Source organism: Penicillium chermesinum, assembly GCF_028974085.1.
Source record: "Penicillium chermesinum strain IBT 19713 chromosome Unknown utg000003l:1.0-5111272.0:1.0-5115320.0, whole genome shotgun sequence".
Taxonomy (NCBI): domain Eukaryota; kingdom Fungi; phylum Ascomycota; class Eurotiomycetes; order Eurotiales; family Aspergillaceae; genus Penicillium; species Penicillium chermesinum.
In genome coordinates, this window is record NW_026695313.1 from 2128431 (window position 1) to 2150113 (window position 21683).

The window sequence follows — 21683 nt, forward strand, 5'->3', positions numbered from 1 at the left end:
ATTACGCAGATTGAGGGGTCGAAATTCCAATTTGATCATCTGGGGCCCGTAGGACACCCATATGTGCTGAGTAAATTCCTTCCTCGACAAGATCTGCTCAGCACTCGCCAAATTAAGCAAGATGGCCAGCTCATTCCTCGGGGCACACGCCGGTCCAACATCTAAGGAGCGCAAATATGACCGACAACTCCGGCTGTGGGCAGCGACTGGCCAGCAGGCCCTTGAAGATGCCCGAGTGCTACTGGTGAATTCAGATGGTGCCCTGGGATCAAGTGGCGTCGGTGTCACCGGCGTTGCTGGTGTGGAGGCGCTGAAGAACCTCGTTCTGCCTGGTGTGGGTGGATTCACCATCGTAGACCCGGAAACCGTCACTGAGGCCGATCTGGGGGGTTAACTTCTTCCTCGAAGAAGTTTCTCTGGGAAAGTCGCGCGCCGATGAAACATGCCGTCTCCTACGAGAGCTGAATCCCGACGTGCAGGGATATTCTTACTCAAAGGTATGTTCAGGTGAGCCGGTCTCTATCACCACAGAACCTGTGCTGACAACTGGATGTAGCCCATTTCAAGTCTCCTCAAAGATGATGATTTTCTGCCACGCTACAACCTGGTGGTCATTTCTGGTCCCACGAAGCGCTCAACGCTGGATCCTCTGATTCAAAAGTGCCAAGGGCTGGATATCCCTGTGCTATACACGCACTCTGTCGGATTCACTGCATCCTTCTCACTACAGCTACCGAAAGAGTTCCCAATTGTTGAGACCCATCCTGACCCAGAGTCGACCCAAGACCTGCGTCTCTTGAATCCATGGCCGGAACTGGCAGCCGCAGCCAAAGCACTCGGCGACATAAGCATTCTAGATGACCACCAGCACGGTCACATTCCCTACATTTTCATCCTCCTCCATTTCCTCGAACATTGGAAGCAGACGCATGGCGGAAATCCACCGGCCAATTATAAAGAAAAGACAGAGTTCCGCGCCCTCGTCCGCTCTGGCGCCCGCACCGACAACGCCGAAGGCGGCGAGGAGAACTTTGACGAAGCCGCCGCGGCCGTGGTGAAAACCATCTCGCCATTTAGTCTCCGCAGCTCAATCCGCGAGATCTTCGAAATGGAGCAGTGCCAGCGCTTGACCGCCCGCTCGGCCGATTTCTGGGTCATCGCCGCCGCCATCCACGCTTTCTACACCAGGCACGACCTGTTGCCTCTCCCGGGCTCTCTCCCCGACATGAAAGCGCAGTCCGCCGATTACGTTGCGCTGCAGAACTTATACAAAGACAAGGCACGCAAGGACGTGGAGGAAGTGACTGCGACGGTGCGCCAACTAGAAGCCCAGCTGGGCCGGACCAGACCGATTCTCGATCGGGAAGTAGAAGTTTTCTGCAAGAACGCGGCGCATATCAAGGTGGTCCGGGGTCGGGAAATCCCGCAGCTCAACTGGCCGGTCGACAAGGGAACACTGAAAGCGCTGCGTAGCAGTCTCGATATGCCAGATAGCACGGCGTCATTCTTCGTGGCGCACCAGATCCTCGATGCAGTCGTCAACGATATCCAAGAGTCGTGGCAGGGGGGCCATGCCCAGTCCATCGACGACGATGCCCTGTGGGCGTCGCATGAACAGCGGGTGCTGGAGACTTTGGTACGTGACGAAGAGACGCCACTCTCCGAGGAGGCTGTCGCGGGTATCAAGAATGCTATCCAGGAAGTGCGCCGGGCCCAGGGAGGGGAATTACACAATATATCTTCGCTAGTGGGCGGTTTGGTCGCGCAGGAGGCGCTCAAGGTCCTCACAAGACAATATGTGCCATTGGACAACACTTGTGTTTATGACGGCGCCAAGGGCGGAGCGAGATGCTGCGTCTGTGATGGACACTAGCGGATATAGCGCGACTTCATGGCTGCTTTACGATTTATGATAAGGACAGGGGTAGAGCTTTCTATGAGAAAACGACCATACGTGAAATACTCTTCGCATCAATGGGTATTTTATTGTCTTCATCATAGATAAATGATGTAGATGAGGAACTGTCAATGTAGTGCAGTATCTACAGAGTACGGTCTCCGCACCGGCGGTGCTTTGGGAAAGTCCCTGAAATAATCGAGCTTACCTTTTACCCGTAGGTATTCCATTCTCTGAGCTGAGTCGCCATTCGAGGCTCTTGGGCCTATTCCATGCATTCAGGAGCCGAGATGCAGCACAGATCTCGCGGTGAAAAGGGCCGCCACGATGGAGCTCGTTTCCGACGTTAGTCGGTTCGGCGTGTGAGGGAAGAATTAGTTCAACCCAAACCTGACATGTTGTAGATCACCGCTTTTTGCTCTTGAAATTCTTCTGATTCTTGGATCCTGACGGTGGGCCTTTGTTTTGGTAGATCTTCTCTTTCCCAAACGCGACGTCGGAGATTCTGAGGTAGCTGGCAACGCCCTGGTCCACAACCGCCAAGATGACATTGCGGTACCCCTGGCGAAGACGCAGGGAGAGGATTCGATCCATCTTCTCACCTTTCGGTGGATCAAGAGGCGTACTTTCCAGCAGCGCGCCGAGTTGAGAGAGGGTTGGGAGGGTGGTCTGCTCGCGGGTATTCACCACAGCGATGCGGTAGTCAGGAGGTGGGAGCGCGCTCTTCTTGATCGCAGTGGAAGGTTTGTAGATATGAAAAACGACTCGGAACGGGGCGTCTGTGTCCAATGGGTCCCTGTCCGGGACAGTAGTAGGGTCGTACCACGGTATGATAGCCAATTTCTGATAGATATGTGCTGTGGACTGTCAGCTAAAGTTCGGTCCACTCAGACGCAGCCAACTCACCATAGTTGCGATGAATCCCAGTACCCACGAGCGGACCAGCCGCCGTGGACGCCGTAGACTTAGGATCATGCATCCAATTGAAAAGCATGCTGAACATGCCCGCCAGCCCAGCGCCTCGGAGCTGAGGCTGCGTGTAGCCGTCAACCCGCCGATCGGGCGCCCTGGCCGCAGGTGAATCATCCCAGCCCGATGCTCGGACAACAGCATACCCCAGACGCCTCAAGCTGCTGTAGACTGAGTATCGTTCGAGGGTCAGCCCAGACTGACCAAGGAAACAAGCATAAGCGGCTTGCAGGCTCATGGGAATTGAAAGGTCGCTCTCCAGATCCGAACCACCTGCTACATGCTCGTCGGCCGAACTGGGCCACCGAATATCTAAGCTGCCTCTTTCGAGAAGATAGAGCGCCTCTTCTGGGAGGAGCCATATCCGATTCCACCGATCTCCCTGTCCAATCGTCTTAAAAACCACGCCCTTCGGATTGGGGACGCATACACAGCAGTTGGAAGAGACCCCATGTCCTCTGTGATCCAATTCCACGCCAGGCGGAGGCTTGGGGCCATCGGGCGCATAGAAGCCGAGGGCGTGGGTCTTGGGCGGATGCATTCGCGGATGCGAGAGCGCATTGTGCATCGCTTGGCGCGAAGCGGCGAGGATATCGGCTTGGTAGACAGTTGGATTGGGTTCGAAGTCTTTCTCGCCTCGCTTGGGCAAGCTCGAAGACGAGGTGTCGGTCAAGCTACGCCGCTAATCAGTATCAATGGAATCTATGGATCGAAGCTTGAGCTTTCGCGACATACAGGCTCAGGCGTTCCAGGAGGCGGAAATCTTGGGTTTCGTCACTCAGGTCGGTCTCGACCTGGGTCGCCTCTGCCTTGGAGGCATGGAGGGATTCTTGGTCGACCTCCATTGTGGGCGAGGTATAAGGTTGAAGATGCGTTTTGACTCAAAGAGTTCAAATTTCCGCGGATGGCGGTTCTTATCGATAAGACCACCCACTTTTCTCCGCGGCTTGATTTCCTGCTTTGTCCATTCCAGTTGACGATGGATTCGCAGTCGGCCACTCTTACAGACTATAATGAGACCCTGCGCAAGGTCGGTGGTACTGTGTTTCTTAATTTGTTTTGCTTCTTCTTATCTTAGATTTGCGCTGGGATTAGTTGTAACTATTTCTTCGCAGATCTCTAACAGTCTACAAAATGCCCTCAGCACCTTTGGGGCCGCCTCCGCACAATACCAAGTAGTGATGGAGATTCTGAAGGACTGCTTGAAGGAGATCGAAGAGAAGAAGGCGAGCAGTCAAAATCAGGAACTCGTCGACAGTGACATGCTGGCTACTGCAATGGGCTTTTTAACGATATAGTCCCAACTGCGTTTTGATCATTTCGATACCCCTCGATCGCTGTTTACACAATGCGTTTACCACGGGCCTCATACTCCCTGCGATATTCACCTGCAGATATTCACCTGCGATATTCATGGCGTTCTGCGCACTTCCAATTGATTATTCGTTGTTTTTGCAATTGATTCGAAATTAAAATCTCCACATCCAGATGGGCAATGTGCTTTCAGAACATTTAATGTTACCAAGGGAAAGAAGGCCTCCAGCCGGGCGGTAGTAAAGCACAATGAACAGAGAGACCGAGGTATCTTCCAGGTCGAAACAAGTCGCAACGCCAAAGAAACGGAGAAAACTTCTCCAATGCCCTCTCTCCGCGAAAATGAACAAATAATGACTTCCGTGAATGCCATGCAAAACTCCAGGCTCTATGCAATCGTAAGACATGACACTGATATGGCGAGCCCAGAAGGGCTCTCTAGAACATCGATCGCTGCCGCCAACTTGGATGTCAGTTGGTTCTGTCGCAGTCGATTATGAAGCCCATGTGTCTCGGGTGTCTTGCTCCCGGCGAGGGAATCACGCGGAGAAGGATTGTGTAAGTAATGTATCCAGTCTGCTTCGGTCCGGCCAGACTTATGGATGATTTCAGTCGATGAGGGGCTTTTTCTGGTTGCCGACCATTGCGACTCCGATATAGCTGAGGGCATTAGGATCGTTGGGCCGCACAATCGATGGTAGTGGGAGCATGGGGTTATCAGGGTTTACGTGGGTGGCGTCCCGTGCTGCTTGCTCGATCGCCTCCATTTCTTCTTTGCAACCGGCGTGATCGAGGGGGCAGACGACGATTGGCTGGCGAATCGTGATATCTCGTGCGGAAGTTAAATGAGCCTATGGAGAACTCGGGTTAGCCGCCGACGGTGACAGAGAGATAGCACTTCTTGGAAATCTGACCCGCACGGTGAGATAGTACTCAATCTTGTATAAGCTAGCAGTTGTCGTAAACCCACTGACACTGTACATTGGAAATGCGGTCCGGCTGCGTGGTAAGATGCCTTCGGAGTCTCGTAGATCTTTTGCGGGGAAGACCAAGCCCAAGTTTGTGAGGTAGCCTGATTGAGGAAGTTTGACGCCGATAGTATCGGTCTTTTTTGCGATTGTTTTCACTTTGCGGGTGGGCTCATCGCCCTCGTGATTGAAGATGATCTCTTCGTCGATCCCAATGGTGATCTTATTGATAGTCACCTTGCGCGCCTTGCCCATCCAGTCTTGATTTGGAGTTAACTTGACATAAACACTCACAGGGTCTAATGGACCGTAAGACCACCGAGGAAGAGATATGGCTAAGGTGACAAGATGATCCGATACACGCTCGGCGGACTCTGGGCGATTGTACATGCCAAACGTTGATAGGGTGTCATAGCGGGCGATAGGGACGGGGAAGGTGTATTTTCGTTGGTCGGAGTGCCCCTGCTGTACCATGACGACCATCTCGTAATATGTCTCGGCCGTTCGGCTAGGCAGCTGGAGACTCGCTGGCGGCACTCGACGTGAGGCATCTCGGCCCCCACGGCCGAATGGAATGAATAGTACAAACGGCAGGTCCATGGCGATGACCTCTTCATATTCTCGTCCGGCAGGACATCGAAACAAAAGCATCTCCTTGCCCACAATATCGGTCACTTCCTTGCGCGGCGGTGCCAGGCGCTTCTTGGTCACGGAATCTGCGGATGGGTGGATGGTTTCGCGCCGAAGGAGGGAAATGGTGACCAGGGAGACATTGACGGGGGCCGATATACCAGAAATTGGCCTGATCTCGACTTTACCTTCCACTCGGGGCTATAGGAAGCAAGTCAGCACGGCTGTGGGCTTGGAGTTCAAACCCTCCGCCGGTCCAGGGGAACGAGATAGAAGGCCGGCGGAGGGGGAGGAATAAACACGAGGGGCGGTGATCAAGATAAGAACCAGCTGCAAAGGGGACTCACCATAGTCGCAGAGATGCCTGGATACCCTAGGAGGAAATTGCCATTCGCCGGACCTGAAACGCGCACGAAGGCGGCCATCTCGATAGCGCAGCTCCCGCACCACCATGGACACGCGGAGGGGGCGCAATGAAGTTGTGGGGAACCTGCAAGCTTGGGACCCTGTCGCACAACTCATAAGTGATCACGGGGGTGACCAGGGGGGGGTTTTGTCCGAAGTGACGTAAGGATGGCAAGTTTGGTGAAATCTAGAGGAGTCAGAGAGGAGCTGAGTAGCTTTAGCGCTTCTCATGTGGGGGGAGAATGGACAAGAAGTGCGAAGGGTGACCCCCAGCCCCATTTACGGTCGAACCTGACTTGAGCCGCGATTGCACCAGCGAGATCGGAATTCCTCAACTGAAAGTATCACCAGCAATCTTCCAGCTCCAGTTTCCAGAATAGTCCAGCAAATCCTTTTGACTCCCGGGGTCACTACAAGGTCCTTCCCTTCTCTGCGGACTGGAGGTACTTTGATCGTCTACGTCGCAAGCTATGGACGCCACGGAGTTTAAATCCGACGGCGGGGTCAAAGCTGGTGGGCTATAGTCCATTATTTTTCATTATCTATACAATTCCCCTTCGACGGAGACTAGTATTGCTTCCTATCAGGAGTTTTTATAGTTGTCCAAGCAGATTTCTCCCTTGTTCAGGTCGAATGGCTCGATGATGTCACAGAGAGGAAGTACAAGCCTTTCATCGCACCCTTTCCACCGCCGTCCTTTTCGTTAAAGAAGGAAAGAAGGAGAGCTAAATGATCATGTATACTCCGTAGCTTCCGAGGTTAAGGATGAATAGGCTTCATAGAACAGGCACCGCGGGGTTGAAGGAATCGTACCGTGGATGATCTGGTCCAGTTCCGGCGGTTGCCAGTGCAACACGAGCCTCTCCACTCTCCGCCAACGACACCTCTCTATACCCAGACATCACCTTCTACGATATCGTCCCCGTACGTCCCGGTCCCTTGCTCTGAAGCACCAGACGTACGCTTGCACACATCTACCATGCCGCCTCGCCGCCGTGGAGCTGCTCCGGCGCAGTCCACTCTCTCGTTCGGCTCCCAGTCCCGAGTGACGAAGCCTGCAACCGGCCCGACCAGTCTCAGCAAGACCAAGAACCTAGAGTCCTCGATCGCGCGGTCAGACAAATCTGCCTCTGGCACTCCTGAGCCCCAGCAGATCCTTGCATCTGCCCCCTCCGCTCCCCACGTTGCTGAGCTAGCGGTCCGACAGCAGGCAGCCGCAGAGCACCAGGAACCCCTGTCAGCAGAAGACAAGAAAGCGCTGGATCTGAGCTTGAAAGATATCCAACGCTACTGGAAGGATGTGGAGAAGGGCCGCAAAGCCTTACGAGGTATTTCCCGCCTACGCCCGGAAATGACTGCACCCCTACCTAACGTCTGTTATAGTCCACCAGCAAGATCTCAGTCTGGAAGAAAAAATTCTCCGTAATTTCGATCTCTCTAGTCAATATGGGGTATGTCGCTATAAGCTCCTCCACGCAGAACCTGCTTTCTGGGAGTTCAATACTGACTCTTCGTTGTAGCCTTGCATAGGTATTGCTCGAATCAAGCGTTGGCGACGTGCGAACGCGTTGAACCTCAACCCCCCTCTCGAGGTACTCGCTGTCCTCCTCAAAGGCGAGGATGTGAAAGAGCGAGCCTATATTGACTACTTACTCTCGTGAGACAAGAGTCTCCATTACACGACTATTAATTCCATAGGGCCTGGTGCTTGGACTTGTATGAATAGCTATGATACACGAATAACTTGATCGGAATAGATTGATACCACAGCACACCTTCCCGGACGTCTCGTCTATTATACAACCAAAAGTTCTACCATGGGGGATGGTCAAATTGGCGTCAGCGAACGAGACACTTTAGAGCTCGTCTGCATCTGTTCACAAAGCACGTGAATATATATCAGGGCCTCGGCACAGTCTCAGTAGGAGAGGTGTTGGCAATGAATTCGTCGGTTAGAGGGGCCATAGGCCAAAGCGTAGTCTCCAGTAGGCATATGAAAGAACTTGAAAAGTCCGCACAGAAATTAGCACTGGCCCTGGTGGCTTGCTTAGTGCTCGGTTGCCGGGACTGCCCCTGCTCGAAGGCCAAGCTATCTACGAGTCGTTTTCCGGCGGCGTTGAAGCTATCATGAGCTAGCTCCTAGTGAGCAATCTCGAGAGACAAACCCATCCTCGATTAGAAGTCTCCTTTTCAAAGATACTCAATTGAGTGACGAGAGGTAGGAAACCCCGCTTCCTTCCCATAATGAAGGAAGTGAGCAATAGCATAGGTAAGGTAGTATTCGTGACAGCTGCAGCGGAACTTTATGCTAAAATAAGTCGAAAGCCGGTTATAATCCATGGCATCGCTTCTGCGCTCGACAGTATATCACAGGTCATACATAGCGGAAGAAGCTGTTGAACTCTCATATTTAGCTTTTGTGTGACATTAGCCTCGACGGTCTATGGGTGCCACCGAACAGAGTGTGGATCTTTTGATTAATGAATACTACGCTATTTCGTGCTTCGCTGTATGCCCGGGCTGCCCAACCTCCAAGTCGCTGCTAGTGTGCAATCAATTCAAATTAGATTGGTCGTGCAGTTGCTGCGCTCTAGTGGCATATTCCCAAAGCAACCAGAGTGATTGCGGAGGCAAAATGGCCCGTAGTAACGGGTTATTCTATACTTCCAAGCTAGGATTGCGCTAAACTTTGAAGCAACTCAGACCTCAAATTGCACTCGAAGCTCTGTACTCCATCAGTTGATTATATCCTATCAGAGCTAGTGGCGCGTTCTTGCATATGCTGTAGCGTATGTACGACGTTGATGCTTATTTGTGGAGATTGCCGCTTCCCCTAAACATCTCATGAGCTTCATTAGCAAGTCTGTCGCAATATGAGCGGCTAGGGCTGTAATTCGAGGATCCTTTCCTGTGGTGTGACATATGCACCAAGAATGCGTGTGTTCATTGTTGATATGGTTAATGGACACTTATTGAGCTGCCCTCGTGGAAAGCCCCAATCGCGCAGAATTCGTTCGCCCATGGGATACTGAAATGATATTAATCTGACTTTTTTGCTGAGAAGAGTGGAGATTAAAGGCTCCAATGTAATCTCAGACTCACCAGCATCCAGGGTCCCCTGTCCGTGGCGGGGATGGTTTAGCGTCGACAGCCTTTGCTACGGGGCCTGGGCTCCTTTGGAAGGCGAATGCATGTGACATTACCAGCTAGCAGTACGACCGTGTAAGCATCATGCAAGGGCACATTATGCTCTGTCGGGATACTATAAAGGATACTTTCATCCCCGTTCGAACGCCCTCCAAGTTCTTCTTGACCACACTCTTTTTTATCGAACTGAAAAATAATTTGCCTGTCGCTTCCAAGCTATAACTCTTGATCAGACACAGCCATGTTTCTATACCGCGCTCTGGTCACTCTCCTACTCGCTGGTGTGGCTCATTCCCAGATTCCCGACGTCCCCAGCTGTTCTGTATGGATAAGCCTTAGCACCAATCCTTTCAGAGTGCCTTGTATCTAACCATAACCTATCAGCTTGATTGCTTTTTGGCATCTCTGACTTCAGATGGATGTTCTTCCTTGACTGACTTTGCTTGTCACTGTCAAAAGCCCCAGTTGGTGAACGATATCACCCCATGTGTGCAAAAAGCCTGTGCCCTTTCCGATCAAGCCCGTATGTATAATAGTTTCTTGGGATTGAACAAAGAATAACTGTCCATGGCCAGGTGTTTCGAGTGTCGTCGTGTCACAATGTTCCGCCGTCAGCCATCCGATCTCCCTTCCCCCTCCTGAGACCACTGAATCGGCAAGTGGTACTTCTACCATGACCGGTACAGGCACTTCATCTCCCACTACTACGGAGACGAGCGCCGGGAGCTCCAGCGAATCTTGCTCTGAGACTTGGTCGTTTTCCACGGGACCTACGTGGCCATCTGTAGGCCCCAGGCCCACCCCAGGTCCTAGCTCAAGCTCTAAGCCAGGCTGGTCTTCCACCCCGTTGCCAACAAAGACCTGCACGGGTGGTGGTTCCAGTGGTTGTGGCAGCTCTGGCGGCTCTGGTGGGTCGGGTGGTAGCGGTGGTAGTGGTACGTCTGGAAATGGCGTGTCTGGCACCTCTGGTAGCCCTGGTGCCAAAACATCCTCTGCTTACAATGCTGCGGAGCCTCTGAAAGGAAATATGGCTGGCCTAGCTGCTGCCGCGGCGGTTGCTGCCTACATCATTTGAGGCAATCCCGCTATGTTCTATGGCTCCATATGGCCAGCTTTTGGTCTGGAGAATTTTTCTTTCCTTCACTTCTTATCCAGTTCATGGACTGTGACATAATATTCATCAATTAATTATGTTGAAGCGCCAACCGCTTCCTGTAACTCAATGTTTAGTTCGCTTTCCCACCGGCCTGGAAAACCTGCATAGTGAGCCAATGTGCGGTGATAGAGGCGGCCAGGTCGACAGGACATATAGGGCTTGGTCCGTAGTCGGTAGGTTCAGCCGGGAGTGTGGTCGAATCATTACACAGTGTTGGCTATCTCAAGTCGATTCTGCCGTATATCTACAGACCACTATCCGGAATATCATCGCTCGCTCGGTCGACGGCGACTGTAACCCTCATCTCAATGGGTCGGACATTGCTCGGGGTGTGCTGGCTGACGAAGGGGCCTCTCCTTAGGAGGAAAAAGGACAATCCACATCCGTCCGTCTTGCTGGGACACATCTGTCCAGGGCTCTTGAAATCATATCGTATGTTGACGAATATATGGTAAGTATCCTACGTAGCATCTTCGTTGACTTGACTCTTGACCAACACTCTATATTATTGTACCCTACCATATACTCATGCCGTAATAGTATCTTTGATAAGCTCTATGTTCTGAATTCGTGTAAACCAATAGCTAGCGACTAGGGGTTCAGAACCTCATCAGCCTGCGGTTGTGGAAGCTGAAAGGCAGCTAGTTTAGAGTCAAGTGACGTTATCTTTTGGCGCGGCTCCCCCCCCGAACTACTACAGGCCTCTCCCCACCCCGCACCTTCTGACCCCGCGACCAAGATTCTGGTTAACTGCAAGCTTCGAAACAATGGCAGACCCTAATAAGTTCAAAGATCTACCCCGCTCGATATTGCATCCATTGAAATGTCCTTATGAAGTGGGCCGCCTCTCATACCGTGATCCCCAACACGATAGTATGCTTACACGCATAGGGCGCAACGCTACTACAATTTTCGCAGTTCAATAAAGGATCTGGATTCCCCCAGAATGAACGAACAGCCTTCAAGCTGCAAGGGCTTCTTCCACCAAATATCCAGTCGCTCGATGAACAGGTTCAGCGTGCTTACCAGCAGTATTGCAGCCAGCCAAATGACCTTTCCAAGAATACATTCTTGGCTAGCATGAAAGCGCAAAATGATGTGATCTACTACAAGGTAGTCCAAGATTCGAGTCTTCATCCTAGCCGATATAAACGATCTGTCTAACCAAGATTTCTCTTCAGTTGATTCAAACGCATCTCAAAGAGATGTTCAGCATCATTTACACACCCACCGAGGGCGATGCCATTCAGAACTATTCCAGGCTGTTCAGAAAGCCAGAAGGTTGCTTCTTGAGTATCAAAGACCAAGATGCGATTGACGAAACATTGCGGAACTTTGCCAACGACGAGGTTGACTACATCGTTGTGAGCGATGGAGAAGAAGTAAGCTTAGCGGTCCAGCTCCGCAGACGAATTGTTTAACGCAGAACTAGATTCTCGGAATAGGTGATCAGGGTGTAGGTGCTATCTTGATCTCTGTCGCAAAACTGGTCCTCACGACTCTCTGCGCTGGCATTCATCCATCGAGACAATTGCCTGTTGCGCTCGACTGTGGGACTGATGTAAGGCTGCTGGGACTCGAAACCATATATAACTTTAGCTGACAATATACCTAGAATGAAGAGCTGCTAAATGATGGTCTCTACTTGGGGCTGCGCCAAAAGCGAGTGCGCGGGCCGGAGTATGATCGATTCGTGGACAAGTTCGTCCACAGTGCCCGCCAGCACTATCCCAATGCCTATATCCACTTGTAAGAAGAAGACCATTGAAGTTATCAGCAACTTATCGGCATCTTGGGCAATAATGCTAATGATAATAGTGAGGATTTTGGTCTTAATAATGCGAAGAGAATCCTGGAAAAGTACCAAGATCAAATACCCTGCTTCAACGACGATATCCAAGGCACCGGGTGTGTGACGCTTGCTGCAATGATGGCGGCGCTACATGTCAGCAAAGTCAAGTTAGAAGATGTGCGGGTCGTGATCTTTGGCTCTGGGACCGCTGGTACCGGCATCGCAGACCAGGTGACTGATACAATTGCTTCGAAGACACACATATCCAAAGAGCAAGCCTGCAAGCAAATTTGGTACGTTTAATGCAGGTCTGAAGATTTGAGAAAAAGAGGAAGGGGGAAAAAATCTTTAAAAAAAAATTTTCAAATACCTAACGTCAGACAATTCAGGTGCATTGACAAGCCAGGCATCCTCCTCAAATCAATGGGAACTCAGCTAACACCCGCTCAAACACCATATGCAAGGGACGATAACGAGTGGCCAGAAGGCGCGGACCACGATCTTTTCTCCACCATCAAGCATGTCCAACCACACGTATTGATTGGCACATCGACGAAGCCCAAAGCATTCACAGAGCAAATCCTCCGAGAAATGGCAGAGCACGTCGACCGACCTATCGTGTTCCCACTCAGCAATCCAACTCGCCTCCACGAAGCCGTCCCGAAGGATATCTACGAATGGACCGCCGGCAGAGCCCTCGTAGCAACCGGAAGTCCCTTCCCACCGGTCGAATACGGCGGGCAGAAGTACGAGATCGCAGAGTGTAACAATTCGACCTGTTTCCCGGGCATCGGACTTGGAGTTGTCCTTTCGCGGAGTCGCCTTCTCTCGACGAAGATGCTAGTCGCTGCCTGTGAGGCTTTGAAAGCTGAGTCGCCTGCGTTGAAGGACCCTAACGCCTCCCTTCTACCAGACGTACAGGATGTGCGAGAGATTAGCATCAATATCGCTGCTGCGGTGATCAGGTGTTCGATAGAAGAAGGATTGGCGCAAGAGGATGGTATACCGTCCGACCTCAAGGAGCTGAAACTGTGGATTCGAGCGCAGATGTGGGAGCCGGTTTATCGGCCTTTGGTGAAGCCTGAGTAGTCGTGTTTTCATGTTTCCATTCAGGCTTTCACTCTGCCTTCAGCAGGTTCATAGTGCCCTGGAGCTTGAGTTAGATTGCATGAATGCGTTCGAATTACACTATCTTTCCATATCGACATCAATTCAAGTCCGACCTGACTCATCGATACTTCTTTGCAGGTGATTGTAAGATGAAACTCGACAGGCCTGGATTATGAAAATCGAGATGAATGTAGCTATGTTACAAATTAGTCGTTGATGAGATCTGGTCTCGATAGAACCGAGCCTCAATAAAAGGATTCATGAAAAGAAGATACAGAATGTGCAAGGCGCAAAAGAAGGAGACAGATCTAAGGAACCCATAAGCGCATGTATCCACCAACATTCTGTCGGCAAGTAACGCAGCTGCCAAAGTTGTTCATAGCCAGGCTGACGCGACAGTCTTCACAAATGCAAAGGCAGCGGCATGGCCAAGTAATGATTGATCGTGGGCTGGTCTGACAGACAACGCAAGGGGCCCGTTGGGGCCCAAGCCAATCGCACCTGATTCCCAGCTGGCAGAGTCGGAGGAGATAGGGACTGCTGCGCGGCAAGCAAGAATGAGCCTTTCGAGAATTTCCGATTCCTCTTGGGCGGTTGGCTTCCGCCTAGGTCTGCCTGGTTCCAAGGGGATAGGATTGTGCACCCGGGAAGAAAAGAGAACACGAGATCTCTCTCGTTCGAGCTGTTGCCTGTACTGGCTGCGAGTGATGATTCGCCCGGCGCCTTCTTGGGGACGTAGGTGAGCGGCCAGGATGCGGGCTTCTTCTCGACTTTCTCTATCGTGAGGATCCAGGAGACGAGCTAATGTGGTAAGATCCATGAGGGGCTCTTGGGACGGTGTGCTCTCACGAGACAATCCAGGATTCGGATCTGACTGAGTGGGCGTCCGACGACCATCCGATGAGCGGGATTCCCATCCGTAGTCTTCCCAGTCAGACCCGGAAGCATTCGTGGACATAGAAACAACGCTTGTTATGTCTTCATTATCTAGCTCCGCGGGCGGGATGTAGTCGGAAGAGTGGTCTTGGTTTCCCCACGCACCACCTTGCTTCCACCATTTGTACAGTTGCTCATCGAGCCGGTTCTCATCGGGGCCTGCCCAGTTGGAATGCTCGTTCATCAAAGACTCCATCTTGCGAATCTCAAGTTCAACATCGAAGTCCCGATTCTGAGGAACTTCAAGCCGGCCATCGGCATTCAAGACCAAAAAGTCTAAGTCATTGTGTACAGTCCGACTCGTGACTCGGTTCTTGCGAGACCCGACCAGTCGCTTCAACCACTGGGGCTTGAAACGAATGCCCATGCTGTCTAGCACTCGACTGAGGCCGCAAGCGAGCCATTTCAGAATCAGCCAGAATATAGCACGGAAGAAGGTGACACCGTGCCACAATCGAAGAGACGCCCGCGCTGCACCCACTCCTCCGATTTCATCTGGTGACTGTGTTGTTTGGGATCCCTTTTTGGGCTTTTCCATCTTCCTCTCACGACTATATCCGGTTTCCCATTCCGATGAGCTGTCCTGAGACTCTGAATTCAGAAAGTTAGCTAAATCGAAGGGCGAATGATCGCCAGACCGACGATGCGGATCTGCATGGGCCCTGCCACTCTGTCTTGTGGCTTCGATCTCGGCCACTCGGTCTTGCTCAAGCCATGTCAGTGGCCGCGCGATCACCGCCTTTCCTTCATTCAAGAAAACCGCTTCGCTTGCGGCGGTCAACGCAACGTATCCAACTCGAAGCAATGAAGTATAGAAATCTTCGTGTCTATTAATGCGAATATTTTGAATCTGGTTTGAGCCTTGCATATTCTCATGAGCAAGGGTGAATCTCTCGCGAAGGGTAGGCTGTACATTCTCTTCGAACTGAAGAGAGAATGCTGTTATGGTCAAAGCAAGCCCGTATATGACGAGGCAAGTGATAATACCGAGCAAAACAAGCAAATGAGGGATGAAGCTGACAATACAGACGGTCGGGAATTTGAGGACACCCGTTTCAAGGCTCACGGGTGGGCCGTTGTCTAAACCCCAGCACATAGCGAACATGAAGCAGAGTCCCCAAACCGCAGTGTTAGCAAGGCGATACCGACTTTGGCTCCCGAAAATTTCCAGGGCGTGTGACGTTAAGCTGTTGCAACACGATATGAGGACGATCAGGAGCAGCTCGGGGGTAACATTCATCCGCTCCAGAACTTGTGCTCTCGTGAGTAGCTCAAGGGGCGAGGTCGAGCCATTTGTGGTCTCCGCTTGACTGAGTGGGTTCTTCTTTGGCAGACCAAACATGCCGAGACCAATTGACTTGCCAATCATGGATTCCGCTTCAGCGAAAGCAAGAGAATGTTCAAAGATCGTCATGCCCGTCTCCGTCTTCACGTTTCGGCCTTGCAAAGCGCAAGAAAGAGTTTCGACAAAGTAGCTAAGGCAGACGATCATGAATGTAGGCCACAAGAGGGAGAATGAGCCATACGGAATACTCGGAGTATTGGGGGTAGTGGCGACACGTGCCATCTTGACTGCGCTGCAAGCCTGCTGATCCGATTCCCATGGCATCAAGTTGGAGGCAAACCGATAGAGAGGCCCACCAGAACTTGCATAATCGAAAATCATGACTTTCCCTGGGCTTCCGTAGCGCATGGTGGCATAGTCTGGCGACGACTGGCACCGAATGCCTCGAAGGAGAGACATGATCTGGTATATGAAGAGAACAATTGGAACTATGCGGAGAGCTAGGCGGCCTTGCCAGCCAAGGCGGAGATGGCGCCGTGTAGATGCGTAGATTGTGAGGCGATTGAGGATTAGAGCCTATGAAGTGTCAGGAGCACGTTCTACTTGTGCCTTTGAGGAAATCTTACTTCAACCAGACAAGCCATGGACCAAACGCTTGTCAAATACCCAAAGAACCCACCAACTTTCCGCATTGTGTTCATGAATTCTGTCAGGTACCAACCGTCTGCCTGAGCGGCCACTTCAGCAACCCCTCCTTGGGTATCCGCGACAGCTTCTGAAGCTGCGGCTATAGCCTCCACTGCGGCCCCTCCTTCTGTCATGGCCGCAGCCGGTGTTGGCCACAGGTTCAAGTTTATATCTCCCATCCCAACCATTCGACCGATTTGCCGAGGAACCGTATTGAATGCGAATGTTTCGGCATGGTGCAGGGCGCGGAGCGGGAACAGAATAAGATCGCGTGGCGAGGGAAGGAGAGCGATGCTTGACGCGGTGGCGACTGTGCTATTGATACTTCCACTGACGGATGGCATGGAGGAAGGCGGGGTTGGCATGGCAGTTGGGTCCAGCAAGCCAGACATGGTGAGATCGCAGTTGATGCCTTATCGATGACTTGATTCAAGGTCCCGCGGGATGCCTGAGGCCCCGGGGAAGCCGAGGAGTCTGCAGTGCAAAGGTGCGCACAGTCGGATACCACGGGCACTGGGTATCTCGTGTGATCTAAAGAAACAGCATACCTATTCCAGTTCCTAGAAGCGGACGAGGGGACTTGCAGCATCCAAGTTGCGGAGACGGAATGGGCTCCGGCAATGTCTGCCCCACACCGCTTTAGCACGCGCGGGATCCACTGCCACGAGCTGGACAAAGTACATGCTTTGGATTACATGCTTTGTATATTATGCTTTCGATGAATTTATTATGATCGCTGAGTGGCTCACAGTCCCTTGGGAAGTGAGACGTCAAGGCTTAAATATGCACAGATGGCATACCCAGACTATCATTTTCACACATGTCTGCCTGTGACCGCCCCCCCAGCCTACTGCGATATGATACCCAAGACCTCGGGTGCGGAGTATCGCTCGGCAATGCTACTTTCTACTGGTATTTGAGTAAACTTTGAAGGCCAATTTGGTGAGAGCGCTAGTGATTCTTCGAATCATATCAAATGAGACCTAGATCAAGTAATGGCTTCAGCCATTGATTGTCAAATTTCCATTATTCTTGCGGGCAGAGAATACATTACCGATTAAAACTATTTGGACCTAAACGAGCGATGACTTCCTGAACTGGATCACGATGTAATAGGTCTCTGCAATTGGGCGCGAACTTCTCCCATCCATTCGAAACGAATGTCCAATTTTTGATTTGTTTTGCAATATCGGCTCTAAAACATGTCTGCTGGATAGTTTGAATGAAACGGTATAGAATAGTGCTTTAAAATGTTTCAAAGCGTGGTGGTAAGCCCTCGCACCGGGTCACAATTTCGAGAGTGGTGGTATTCTTGTCAAAATTGCGTATTGAATATATAGTATGGGATAGTGTTGAAGATCAGTTATCAACTTTCTTTCCCATAATCCTCCCAGTACTGCAGTTCAAGCTGTGAGCCTTCCATCGACCGTGACACACCATGGCGCTGCTTCCAAGATATCCCCTATAGTCTCAACGGCCCAAGTATGATCACTACTCAAGTTCATACTACTTAACACGTTTGTCATATCTAGTCTCAAAGCCTGCATCTGTACAGGCGTAAAAGATATGCGTTCATCCTTGATAGTAAGCGGGTCCCTGAAAATAGCTTCAAATTGGACTGCCAGAACTATGGAGCACCATCAGCATGGAACCAACAGTTCCTTGTATGCCTAGCTAGCTGGAAGCTGCTAAAATGGCCATTGTAGAAAGGGACGCGCTCAAATGGGGCTTCCCGGTAGTAGTGGCCTTCGTATACTTCAAGTTCCTGACTCGGGATCAATTCTCTCGAGACAGAAGGGCTTGTACTCTTTCCGGATAGTACCCGCGAGCACCGCTTGTACCTGGGCGATTGCCAGATTTAGTGGGAATCGTGGAGGCGTCGTGGGGCTGATTGGCTTCAAGAGGTTTGCACGGTCCGGCCCATTGGTGTTCAACATCATAAGAGACTAGCCAGGCAGTCTTGTTGGCCAAAACTAAGCAAATAGAGTCACGGATGCCATTCCCAATTCTCCGACTTCCCAAGGTTCGATGCATTGTGCTTAGCAATCAACAGCCACTCGTCCACGGGTTTCATGGATCGCCCGTGCGTACTGCCGACCGTCGTCTTCTCTTCTGCAGCCGAGTCATGACGACTACGACCACAATAATAGTTAAGAGAATATAAATTGAGAGGCCACTCTTGAGGCCCGATCGCGGATCAATGGTTGGGTCCTTGGCAGATGCTCTATCGCCGTAGAGTGGAGTCGGAGGTTGAGAACCAGGTGAAATAGGTGCTTCCTGCGGCGGTGCACCATTCGCGTGCTGATCTCTAAGCCAACGCTCGTAATCCGTTTCTGGACGCTCTCCATCATCTGATTCCGGAGACAAGAATCCAGTACTCTTCTGTGACATAGTGGTTTGTCGGGTGGCTTAGACTCAGTAGGGACGGAAAGAGACCGGGGCCGAAAAGGTATTAACTTAACCACAACACCCAGAGCTGCTCAAGGCTACGGGTCAAACCAACGCGCAGACGATTCGAGTACACTTAGCGTGCCCAGGCATCATTGGCTGCGCGTGGGTCCACTGGGGGGCCTTCTTCATGGCTCGGCCCCTGGTCAGACGTTGATCGCGTGAAAGAGTCTGCAGCGTACAGGCTGGCCTCGAGCCGACAGGTCGTGTCAGCCAATCACTTTCGCATTTACAGTTCGACTAGCGGGGGCATTGCGGGTGGGCTGTGGTTTTCCTGCTTCCGGGTGGACTAATGATCGAGGTGGCTTGAGACCCTGACCCCATAGGGGTCTACCCAAAAAGCCCCTAGCTGGCCCCAGTATCTAATTCCCAGTAATCATTCGCAATTCAACTGGTATTGCCGAAGATCTCCCCTCGGTAGGCTTGGAGTGTTGCGGACTCCGTCGCCTCTATCTTCCTTGGCCTTGCATTACAATCAGATTTAGGGAGATCCAAGCATCGTTTGAGAGAAGAAGGAAAATAACTCGAGTACATTCTCTGCTGTCCAATGATAGCCAACTGCTGATTGAACTGCTGATTGAGTGCATTCGTGTGTCATGCCAAGGTGCGTAAGAGCTCGGACCGGCTCTAAGAGATTCCCCAAGGTGTACGGAGTACTTTGGAGCAGTAGGTTGTCAATTTTTAGGCGCCCAATGTAGATCTCACCTTGGCCGTCTGTAAGCAGCCCTGGCTCTGAACTGGCGGCAAGATTTGCCTTGAAGATGTACTCCTTTTCTATGGTGGCGGGTAATGGAAAGAGATGATTAGTTCGATCAACCGGCACTGATCAACAACATACCTGCCCTAGCTGGTTTGCAGAATTAAACGAAGTGGTCCGACCTCACTTTACCCTTCGCGTGTAATCTGTTTACCCGCTTCAGCCCCAGATGTCTCGTATAATCTAAGCCTACCCCATCCTTAGCAGCCCCTTCCCCCTGTTCAATTCCTCCCTGTTCACACCGGCAGCTCGAGTCAAGACTTCGTACTGGATTGGCGTTTGCTTCATGCCCCTAGACGCTTTTGCATACAACCCATGAGATGCAGTTCTGCCAATCGCAAAATCCCTAAGCGAAGCCGATAGTCTTTGCCGTTGGATATACGAGGACGAGAGACAAGCAAGGGGTACCCAAGATGTCCAATAGTAGCAGCCCTTACGGGTATGCACTCCGTCGCGCCGATGCGTGCGCATCTGAAGAAACTGATTGCGGTCCCACGTGGGGTGGTTACCACGCATGCTGTCCCGGTGCAACTGTATGCCCTCATGGCAGCCCTACTTCGATATGCTGCCCCGATGAGACGGACTGTACCCATTCAATCTTAGGCAACCCACACTGCGGGGACGACACGGCGCTGCTATACTTTGCAAATAATTATTTCTGTTGCGCCAATGGCACGACAGCCTATGAAAATGAGCAAGGCTACGTCGGCTGCACAACGGATGTCAACGCCGTCCTGTCGAATAGCGACCTTACCACACTGAAGAGCATTTCGACTGCGTCGCAAACCACTACAGGTATGTATCTTGCCACGAGCTGCCGTGAGCTACCCACTTTCCTCCTGAAAAAAAAATGCTGATAATCTGGCACGATAGCTTCATCATCGAGCTCCACCGCCCCTGCCACCACGACAACAAGCGCAACTTCATTTTCAACAACAACATCATCGTCCCCAACAGCATCCTCTACATCTGAACCAGCTTCTAGCCGCGGCGACTCCTCTTCGTCGACAAACACGGGAGCCATTGCAGGAGGTGTAGTTGGTGGCGTAGCCGGAGCTGCACTCCTATTGGTTCTCGCATGGTTCTTATATCGCCATCGCAACAAGAAGAACTATGATTCACCAGAAAACACCCCAGCTCTGGCGCCAGTCCGCCAAGTGGGAGGGACTGGTGAACTGGAGGGAAGCGAAGTAACAAACCCAAGCGAACTAGCGAACTACGGATGGTATGGCCACAAGGACCCTGTACCTCCTACAGAACTGCCCGCGCATTCTGAGCCTCCGGCGAACTCATAGCGTGGCGAACTTCTTGACCCATGAACTTGTACTTAATGTCCACTTATATACCTGTTAATCACGCGCTTTTTACAGAATCGGTCCCAGCACACTTTGCTTCCAATATCACAAACTGCCTTGTCTCTGTCTGATGAAATAAGGCGAAAGTTTCTCACGGTTCGTTGGGTCCGTATTGCAGCTCACTCGGTATACCCTCTACCTAATATTCTTTCGACCGCTCCAATTACGATACAGTCTCTCGGATCTGCGTGCTCTCAGTCGTGACAAATGAGGCGAGAGAAGGAATCAGGTAACGCTCTGTCGTAAAATTGGATTCCTTGGCTAACACATCGGAGGTCTGTGATACGGTGCCTTGGTAAATACTACTTGACCATCCCAGTCCTTCAGGTATACGGTCAAGGCATTGATTCCTGTGCAGGAGGTATGGAGACAAATTCCTCGGAGCAGGACTACAATGCAAATACTAATGGAAGCGTATCTCGAACTCGGGATGTGATCTGGGAAGAGATCCATGGTAGAGCCGTCTGTCCAGTCAACTCCGGATTTGACCCAGGCGAAGCTTCCTTGGAGAGGCCTATGTTCTCGGACAGGTCATTGTCCTGGGACACAGCGGTTTTGAGCTGGATGATATAATCATAAGATTCAACGCGGGGAACCGGCGGAACTTCAAGCCTCACGGCTCGACGATCTGCAAGCAAGCGGAGCGTACCCCTGCTAAGTGGATCACACGCCAGCCTCACGAACCCAGGTACCAAAAGCAGGCTCAATAGCAACGGCGGTTGGGCCTTTCGTAAGTGAAAGGTCCTCTGGGGTTCCAAGTGTACTGTCTGCTAATAACCGGGATTCCGAGGCAGAGCGAGTGGGGTAGTAACCAAAATCGACGTTCC

General features: G+C 51.6%; 10 protein-coding genes across 10 annotated transcripts; 6 read left to right on the forward strand and 4 right to left on the reverse strand.

Moving 5' to 3' along the window:
* Positions 1 to 121: 121 nt before the first annotated feature.
* On the forward strand, positions 122 to 1873 carry N7468_003714 (uncharacterized protein; the record flags this gene model as incomplete). The annotated part of the gene is given in 3 exon segments (XM_058473011.1): positions 122 to 389; positions 409 to 497; positions 557 to 1873. 3 exon segments carry the CDS (start codon positions 122 to 124, stop codon positions 1871 to 1873), a joined length of 1674 nt encoding a protein of 557 aa, XP_058332014.1.
* Positions 1874 to 2302: 429 nt separating this feature from the next.
* Positions 2303 to 3711, reverse strand: N7468_003715 (tRNA-splicing endonuclease subunit SEN54 family protein; the record flags this gene model as incomplete). The annotated part of the gene is made up of 3 exons (XM_058473012.1): positions 2303 to 2754; positions 2804 to 3540; positions 3602 to 3711. The coding sequence occupies 3 exons, from the start codon at positions 3709 to 3711 to the stop codon at positions 2303 to 2305; spliced, it is 1299 nt and encodes a 432-aa protein (XP_058332015.1).
* A 134-nt stretch (positions 3712 to 3845) lies between these two features.
* Positions 3846 to 4164, forward strand: N7468_003716 (uncharacterized protein; the record flags this gene model as incomplete). The annotated part of the gene is made up of 2 exons (XM_058473013.1): positions 3846 to 3908; positions 3982 to 4164. 2 exons carry the CDS (start codon positions 3846 to 3848, stop codon positions 4162 to 4164), a joined length of 246 nt encoding a protein of 81 aa, XP_058332016.1.
* A 624-nt stretch (positions 4165 to 4788) lies between these two features.
* On the reverse strand, positions 4789 to 6203 carry N7468_003717 (arrestin C-terminal domain-containing protein; the record flags this gene model as incomplete). Its single annotated transcript, XM_058473014.1, has 3 exons — positions 4789 to 5031; positions 5095 to 5979; positions 6126 to 6203. The coding sequence occupies 3 exons, from the start codon at positions 6201 to 6203 to the stop codon at positions 4789 to 4791; spliced, it is 1206 nt and encodes a 401-aa protein (XP_058332017.1).
* Positions 6204 to 7162: 959 nt separating this feature from the next.
* Positions 7163 to 7844, forward strand: N7468_003718 (putative DNA polymerase delta subunit 4; the record flags this gene model as incomplete). The annotated part of the gene is made up of 3 exons (XM_058473015.1): positions 7163 to 7511; positions 7567 to 7634; positions 7704 to 7844. 3 exons carry the CDS (start codon positions 7163 to 7165, stop codon positions 7842 to 7844), a joined length of 558 nt encoding a protein of 185 aa, XP_058332018.1.
* A 1727-nt stretch (positions 7845 to 9571) lies between these two features.
* Positions 9572 to 10405, forward strand: N7468_003719 (CFEM domain-containing protein; the record flags this gene model as incomplete). The annotated part of the gene is made up of 3 exons (XM_058473016.1): positions 9572 to 9652; positions 9715 to 9853; positions 9906 to 10405. The coding sequence occupies 3 exons, from the start codon at positions 9572 to 9574 to the stop codon at positions 10403 to 10405; spliced, it is 720 nt and encodes a 239-aa protein (XP_058332019.1).
* A 999-nt stretch (positions 10406 to 11404) lies between these two features.
* Positions 11405 to 13367, forward strand: N7468_003720 (NAD-dependent malic enzyme; the record flags this gene model as incomplete). Its single annotated transcript, XM_058473017.1, has 6 exons — positions 11405 to 11599; positions 11668 to 11868; positions 11919 to 12047; positions 12102 to 12235; positions 12305 to 12571; positions 12668 to 13367. Coding segments are annotated over 6 exons (1626 nt in total), but the record flags the coding sequence as incomplete, so codon positions are not given.
* A 397-nt stretch (positions 13368 to 13764) lies between these two features.
* On the reverse strand, positions 13765 to 16688 carry N7468_003721 (putative ubiquitin-protein ligase (Asi3); the record flags this gene model as incomplete). The annotated part of the gene is made up of 2 exons (XM_058473018.1): positions 13765 to 16185; positions 16236 to 16688. The coding sequence occupies 2 exons, from the start codon at positions 16686 to 16688 to the stop codon at positions 13765 to 13767; spliced, it is 2874 nt and encodes a 957-aa protein (XP_058332021.1).
* A 1678-nt stretch (positions 16689 to 18366) lies between these two features.
* N7468_003722 (uncharacterized protein) lies at positions 18367 to 18687 on the reverse strand (the record flags this gene model as incomplete). The annotated part of the gene is made up of 1 exon (XM_058473019.1): positions 18367 to 18687. The coding sequence occupies one exon, from the start codon at positions 18685 to 18687 to the stop codon at positions 18367 to 18369; it is 321 nt and encodes a 106-aa protein (XP_058332022.1).
* Positions 18688 to 19914: 1227 nt separating this feature from the next.
* On the forward strand, positions 19915 to 20796 carry N7468_003723 (uncharacterized protein; the record flags this gene model as incomplete). The annotated part of the gene is made up of 2 exons (XM_058473020.1): positions 19915 to 20296; positions 20375 to 20796. The coding sequence occupies 2 exons, from the start codon at positions 19915 to 19917 to the stop codon at positions 20794 to 20796; spliced, it is 804 nt and encodes a 267-aa protein (XP_058332023.1).
* Between the last annotated feature and the right edge of the window lie 887 nt (positions 20797 to 21683).